The 7,766-nt window shown below is 32.6% G+C and overlaps 1 protein-coding gene across 1 annotated transcript; it reads left to right on the top strand.

The window, feature by feature from the left end:
• The first annotated feature begins 3,759 nt into the window (after positions 1-3,759).
• Positions 3,760-5,079, top strand: LOC111616603 (kinesin-like protein KIF26B). The gene is made up of 2 exons (XM_023357996.1): positions 3,760-3,956; positions 4,943-5,079. Exons 1-2 carry the CDS (start codon positions 3,762-3,764, stop codon positions 5,066-5,068), a joined length of 321 nt encoding a protein of 106 aa, XP_023213764.1. The 5' UTR covers positions 3,760-3,761; the 3' UTR covers positions 5,069-5,079.
• The last annotated feature ends 2,687 nt before the right edge of the window (positions 5,080-7,766 follow it).

Genomic DNA, 7,766 nt, shown 5'->3' with positions numbered 1-7,766 from the left:
TTGCTTCTGGGTAGTGAACTGAGTTATAGAATGGTATTTGTGACAAGAACAAATGATCTGTCAACGATGGGGAGGTGAGACTATCAAGCGATCCTGTTTTTCTTGTCAAGAAGTTTGATTTTATGGTCGGGAAGGAGGCATTTTCCTCTTCTAAATTGAGATACTTTTGACGTTCGTCTCTCGACAAACATCGATGCTAAATTTCATTAGTCACGCGTTAAAAACATGATTTATTAAACTTTCTTATTTACCAAATATCTACGTTAACCATTAGTCACGTGACAAATCATGATAAGTCGACTAAAATTAGCCGAGTCGGCAAATTTGGGATTATATTATCGATAGTATAAACGACGGAGAAACTAGAGATGCAATAAATCACTCGATGACTGCGCTAAACTTTAGAACTACCCAAAGGATAACATTGTTATGTATATTAAACTCATTGTTTTTAGGCACGATTTTAATTTGATAGAACTTAATTAGCTAATTATAATTAAGTATTAGCTAATTAAATTCCAACAAATCACATTAGTGTCATAGCTCATTATGGAGTAATTGAATATTAAAAACATATTCAAATTTTACGACTTACTAATTATTTTGAAGTAATTATTGTACCTGAAGTTATAGTTAGAGAAAGCCACGTGTGACACTGAAAACGCTAGAGGAATTCTAAAGTTTGTTTGCCTGGGAGATTTAAATGTAATTAGCCGAACATTCAATCTTAGACCAACAAGTGTCTGGCACACTCTGGAGATTCGCAAATGCTCCATCAGGGATAAGTGATCATCATATTAATAATACAGTAGCAGAAGTGAAGTAATCTTCAGATTGATTTATACATAACTCAAGCTTTCCAATTTAATATAACATATGTACCAATAGCTTAGCTGAAAGGTAATCCCCTTTGCTTGTAAAAGTAATATCTGTTCCTAAGTGTAATAAATCTTGAAAAGCAGAAGGAAAGGCATTCTGTTTATTGATTTAGTGTAGAGTGTTTGTTCTGTCTCTTAAATTATAGTTTTTTTCCCGATATAGAAGTTACTTTCATAAATAAATACCTGTTTCTCTTTAGGGTTTTAAATCCAGATGAATTTTGAATGCCCCTGTAAAGATGGTTCTTCCGCAAGACTATGAGTAGTGCAGTGAAGTATCCGGACATTTGTTATTTCTTCAAACGGTTTTATTTATTTAAAAAAGCGTATTGTTAGATAAATGCAATGAAATTTATCAGATTATAAAATTTTAAATTGAAAAATATACCATTGAAGGGCAGTAAACGACGGCTAAGGTGTTTTTTCTGTGGGTTGTATCAGAAGGTGAAGATGTAAGGTAATATGTGGTACTTGGGTAAAAATATATAGAAGGAGAATTCTCCGGTAATCTCTTTGCTGACCGCTGTGTTTAGAAACGGAGATCGATGTCCAGAAAATCCTACCTCTAGGCGAGGTAATAAGATTTTCTTCCGTCGTAGACGCCTTCCTTTGCTCGTTGAATTGCAGAATGTAAAAGCGAAATAAATCGCCCAGAATAGCGAAAAAAGTGCAATTTATTTTAAGGGTCTTCATTTACATTTTCTTTATCAGTTTTTATTGATTTTTCTATCGTCTTTATTTTAAGAGACTCGCGGCGCTTCTAAAATAATGTCGATAAAATTTGATGATTAACAAAAAATTTGGCTTATTCCGTGCCGTACGCCAATTGTGTAAAGAAGCGAAAAGAGTTTGTCTAGTCTCGTTGCTGGCTTAATCAAACTAGAGTGGACATTATCATTCCCGTTAACACAGCGATAACGGAACAAAACAGCGTTAATAATCCCCTCTATCAGCCATGGGAGGTCGTGAAGAGGGAAAGCAACATTCCCAAACAATCAAGCGTCCGAATCAAAACAGAGATGAGCCCATTCCCCACCATTATTAGGACTAATGGAAGACCACCTGTCCTTTTTATGAGGTAGCAAGCAGAAGCCATAAAATGAATTGTTTCTTCAAAGACCAAGCAATCGTGACCAGCTTAGGATAGTTATCTAACTGACAACTGTTTCATTCACTGTCCCTCTATAGGGTCAACGTGGTAATGACTGTCCTGTGACTAAAGCCAGCCCTTGGCACTTAAGCAAAGATTGATGGAAGCTGGGATTTGCACAGTCGCCATTTTCCGTTTTCCTACCATCAAATATTTAGTATTCGCTAGGTGTAATGTCATAATGTAATGAGAATCTGTGGAATTTGTACGTGAAATATCGGATGCTGATTCAATGCAGATACTTGAAGGTATTTTCTCATTTGGTCTGGAATCCTTTTCTTCTGTGTTGCCTGTAATGAGATGTTAAACGCCATATACAACGGAATAGTTGAAACAGGAATTCTAGACCATTTTAAGATAGTCTAAGAATTCTATCATCGAATTCTCCAATTCTAATTGCTCCGATTTAATTGACGTGGATAAAATAATTATGCAGTTTGTAGAATGGATGAGTTATTCATTTAAGATTTTGATAAAAATTTTCCAGAAATATTCTAAGCTCGGTGGAATCGCGTTTTAGAGGAATTATTAGGAATTAATTACACAGAACTTAACAAAGCTTCTATGTTGAAATCAACAAAATCGAAAGCAAAATTTATCTTTATAAATCAGTTTCAATCTTGCATCGAGTATTATTAGCCTTACACGATTATTTTGGCATATATCAGACTGAATCATCTAAGAAGCTGAAACTTACAATGGCACACGACAGGGTGATAAGTATGCAAGTCTCGTTCTTCACAGGTCCCTTCAGATCGATGCCCAAGGCAGTAAGCGGGTCGCAGGGCCTTGAGGGGAAAGGCCAGTTAAATGGTTTTGTATTGATCTGTAGCAGTCACGCAGATCCGGTCAATAGCTATAAGTTTGCTAGATAAAGAAATACGGTTATTACTTAGATGCGTACAAGTGCAGGATATGATCAAGGTCGTCTTTTTTGCTTATGGGCGGTAACTATGTGGATAATACCTCCATCAGAAGATTTAGTGGGGAGAGAAGATTCAATGAGAGGAGCTGCCTTGTCTCTCTAAGTGATTGGAATGTAATTACATCAACTTTTATCTAAAGTGACATTACCTACCGCTTTGGGAGATACAGCACCATCCTAAACTATCTTCGGACCGTAGGATCCATGATACTTTCTTCCCAAAGCATAAATACTTATTAAGGAGGGAATTATTTGCCTTCTTTTATATAGCTTCTTATATAAGCAATTTTCCAACTTCAAACGAATTACATTATTGGAGTAATTTCCCTCATTCCTTGATTTTCCTTATGAGGGAATATTTCTCATTCCTGTATTTCTTGGTTGTTATGGTAACGTCTTTCATTTCGTGATTCCTTCATTAATGAGGAAACTCTCCTTATTCATTATTTTAGAAGCTGGCTTAAAAATGAAAAAAATCAAGGAATTCTTTTCATCGACTAAAGAATTTCCCTCTTTTAATCGTTAATAAGAGAATTATTTTTAGTGCTCTGAGAATGAAAGATATTTCCTCAATATTTTCTTGATAAATCATACGATTTATCTTTATGATTAAGTCTCTTTTGGTTAATAATATACTGATATATATTTATTTATAACATTTTGTAATCAGCAAGTTTTTGATTGGTTTTAATAAATATCAAATATTAATTTAATAAATAATTTAATGAAAATTTTAAAAAATGATAAATATTGTTCCAAGGTATTGCTATTAAACCAACTATTGAAATTTTATGATCAGGTGAAAGTAATGGTTAGAGTTTGTCCTGCTAAACCAGCTACAGATACTAGTTCGACATTTTTGAATATCGACAGCAGGAAGAAGCAAATAATCGTGTATGATCCTTCGTCTTGCGGCTTATCGACTCCAGCAGAAAGAAGAGTTGGAGTTTCTGCACCAAAGATATTTGCTTTCGATGCCATCTATTCTCCAGACGAGACTCAGGTATGTAAATCAATAAGATATACAACTGTAAATCCCTATAGTTTAACGCATAATGTAACATTTACAAGTAAATCTGGTAGTTAAGCCTCTTAGGTCTCCATCAAACTTTGTCAAAATGTTTATTAGATTTGGATACAACTATCCTGTGCTAGAAGAGATCAAACAAACGTCAATTTGAAAGAGTCTTTAATGTTTATGGACGTCAAATAATATTAATGAGATTATAAAGAAGTTGAGAACTATCTCTCTGAAGTCATTTGTAAGTTTGTTTACTGCCAAGAGAAATTATTCATGAACAGCTTGCCAATATAATAATTTAATAAAGATTAGATAATATAATGAATTATTAAAGAACGACGACTCTCCAAGAAAAGTAAAAGTGCTTTTTCTTGATATGAATTTAGAATATTTTGAGATATTCCTTCTGTGGTGTACGTAAACAGATGCAAAAGTATCCGCATCATTGCCTACTTATAGATAAAATTAAAAACACGAAAATGTTTACAGTTTAGTAAATAACATAAGAGATATTCATAGTTGGAAATATAGTCTCTCGCAGGAGTAAAATTATTTATTTTTTTGTAAAAATCATTAGAGCATAACATGACAGACAGCTAGTTGCAGAAACTATATCTACAGTAATAATTTTAGAAATAATGTAGAGAAGTGCCAGCACTAGTGATGTTGAAGTACTATACAACTTTTACTGACAAGTAAAAGCTATCGTGTGACCGAAACTCAAAAAGAAAGACAAAGAGGTCATTACTAATATAGTGTACTCGTGGGAGTTAAGATCCGAGATCTTTTTCACGTTTTGTTAGAGTTATTGCAACTCACAAAAAGAAATCGAATAGATTTCGACGTATTTTATAGAGTTTTGATGTTTTACATCATTTCCCCACCGATAAAGTCTAAAATTGATTTGTATTTAAAACCGATTTTATGCTTCTGACATTTTTCTTTTTATATTCTTTCTATACTTATAGACAGAAGTTTGTTCCAGTTCTCTTACAGAAGTTATTCAAGCAGTAGTTAATGGAAACGATGGCTGTCTCTTTGTATACGGACACTCCAAGTTAGGTGAGTACAGATTTTTTCAGATAAATAATTAAATAATATACAATAGATTATTATTATAAGTTAGTACATAAAATGATATTATGGAGTTTCCAGACAGTTAAAGAACCTCGTAAAATTTATGGAGGGCTATCAGAAAATTATAATCGTAAAGTTGTAATGGAACTCATTCATAGATTGGCGTTTTATTAAGAACTACTGGCTTTTTACCAAGATTCTTCTTTGCCGAGTTGCATAAAAAAGTAAATTGACGATATGCAGAACAATAGCACTTGTTCGTAGCTCTCGAGACTTTTATTCTTTTTAAACAGAACGAAAAAATATCCTATATAACTACTGCTTTTAAAAATACTTTAGTGTTTTTATTTCTTCGAGGATCTTTTATTGATTTTCATAAGCAATTCTGCGCTTATAAAAATTACAAAATCCGTTGGAATGATTGAACTATTGCATTAAATTTGACAGCTATCAGCCTCTCACCTTTATTTGCTGTATATTTTAAATAGTTATCGCATTCCGAGTTAAATCGAACCACAGACTGGCAAAAGTCGAAGAATTTTTAAAATTAAATATAATCGCATGTGTTTTAATATAAGATTTTAAAAATGTTTATACATTTACGCTTATAAATTTATATAGGGTTATATAAAGTATTCTTTACAAAGTCGAGCAATACGAAACTACAAGAATCCGTATCAGATATCATTGTATTGTAGTATTATATGTCTGTCGTGCAATATTTTTTCATCGATAAACATATCTTTCATTTTCAAAGATACCTTTTTTCATTGAAAATTCCAATTCCCAAAATGCCAAGCAAAAACTCCTTTTTGGAATATTGCTGACTGTTGAAGCAAGTTGCTGCGATGGTAGTCATTCGTCACTTCTTCTCCCCGAGGATGCATCACGTGCTGAATTCAGATACAGATCACACCCACAGTAAAGAAAAGTTGAATTCAACCCGTCAGAGCAGATGTGAGAATAAGACGTGGCCTCCACATCTTTTCTCCCCCCTCCGACCTGTCATAATGCTAGCTAATGCCTTTCCTGAAAAATATTCGCCACTCCTAAATTGAGTTTTGATTCGATTTAAAAATGACCTTTATATAAAACTTCTGGCATATTTATCATGTTTATATAATTTAAATCAGTTTTATAAAATTTTCTCCCGATTCTTAAGACATTTTCGTGCCTTATGCATTAAACATTATTTAGACGAAACGTTTGTTTAAGCATATTTAACGAATTTAAAGTGAAATTTTCTAAGGAAAAAAATCGTTTAAATTAAGTAAAAATTAATCAGAAATAGTTGAAATGTCCTTCCTGTTATCGCATAGTAGCTAACGTTTTATTAAATAGAATAAGAAGCTGTCGCGAAAGCTGTTCGAATAGAAGGTCACGTCTCTGATTTAATCAATGAAAAAGCAATTTAAAACTACTTTACACAGTTTTAATTGCTGGCCGAACAAATTTATTTTAAATTATTTTTATAATAAACCATGAAAATCGAGTCTAGATTGACAGAACGTATTACTAAGGACGATAACCTTTTACCAATGGCCACGCTTTCTAAAGACATTAAAACTATATCAGAAAAATTATTTTTGGGTAGAATGAAGAGGAAACGCTCAGATTTCAATCAATTCTCTCCAACTTGACACATAATTGGCAGCAATGCCACATCCTTATAATCTCAATCGATGGTGATATGAGAATCAAACCAAAACACGGTGAAAAATTTTTCATACAATTTTCAAAATCCTACAGGATTACGAAGGAGAGAAAACGAAACTCTAATCGATACAATATTTGGATATATCCTAGTACCAAGAGAGGGAAAAAAACACTGTTCCTATTGGAATATATCATCTCATATCAATACTTTAACATTATCACTAAGCAAGAGATTTATGCTAATTTTTCTGCGAAACAGTTAATACAAAATAAAAATCGAAGAAGGTTAAGACATAGAAAAAGTGGATCGCACTTCCAAGATGTCAGTCGAAATTAAAAAATAAAAATAAAAAAAAGGATAGAAAGGCATCTCCGAACGAATAACTTATCTTCGTTTTTCTCATACATTCGGCAGGAGCAGTAAAAAAAATCAATTCTCTTGCAATAATACGAAAAAAAAATAAGTAGTAATGGGTTTAATGTAGCATTAAACATATTCGGTGTTTTTACTTTTGTAGAAAGGAGAAATTGATGGAGTTACAGGTACCACAAGGGCCATCCGAGATTAAACTTTTGCTTTTCTGTTGATGATAACTCTCATCTAGCTGTTTTACTTGTGAAATTATTTATTTTGAAATTTTTCGTTTACTCGGCCGGTTAGTTTGCCAAATAGGATAGAACACGGCGCCGAAAATACAGGAATAATTCAACAAATTTAACTTACGAAGCGTATATTAATTAAAAAGTAAATTTCGAAAATTTTCATTGACTTCATTTAGACCATTATTTGCAGAAGTTCTGACTAATGACGCAAAGTTACTGAAATTGCTTCCTTAAATGGGTGATTTTACTTCTACTAATTTAAAAAAAGGGGGGAAGAACAAGAAAGATTAAAGAACATCTTCCTATTAAAGAGTAACGCTCATATTCTCTGCTTATACTTTCATTTCATGTGCTGAAAGTTAAATTTGTAAGCACATTTTTGTATTTTGAAATTTTATTTGTAGAAAAATAAACTTTTACGAAATGAAAAACACCAGTAAATATAATTTACAACAT

Source organism: Centruroides sculpturatus, unplaced genomic scaffold (assembly GCF_000671375.1).
Source record: "Centruroides sculpturatus isolate CEXI.00-Female unplaced genomic scaffold, Cexi_2.0 scaffold3639, whole genome shotgun sequence".
In the NCBI taxonomy this organism is placed as follows: domain Eukaryota; kingdom Metazoa; phylum Arthropoda; class Arachnida; order Scorpiones; family Buthidae; genus Centruroides; species Centruroides sculpturatus.
The sequence above is the reverse complement of the archived record's forward strand: the minus strand, read 5'-3'. Positions and strand labels throughout refer to the sequence as shown.

What these genes read in the sequence shown, in the direction of transcription:
- LOC111616603 (XM_023357996.1), top strand. Translation starts at nt 3,762, where the DNA reads ATGGTTAGAGTTTGTCCTGCTAAACCAGCTACAGATACTAGTTCGACA. An exon ending in ATTCTCCAGACGAGACTCAG is followed by an intron (nt 3,957 to 4,942) that starts GTATGTAAATCA and finishes CTATACTTATAG; the next exon opens with ACAGAAGTTTGTTCCAGTTC.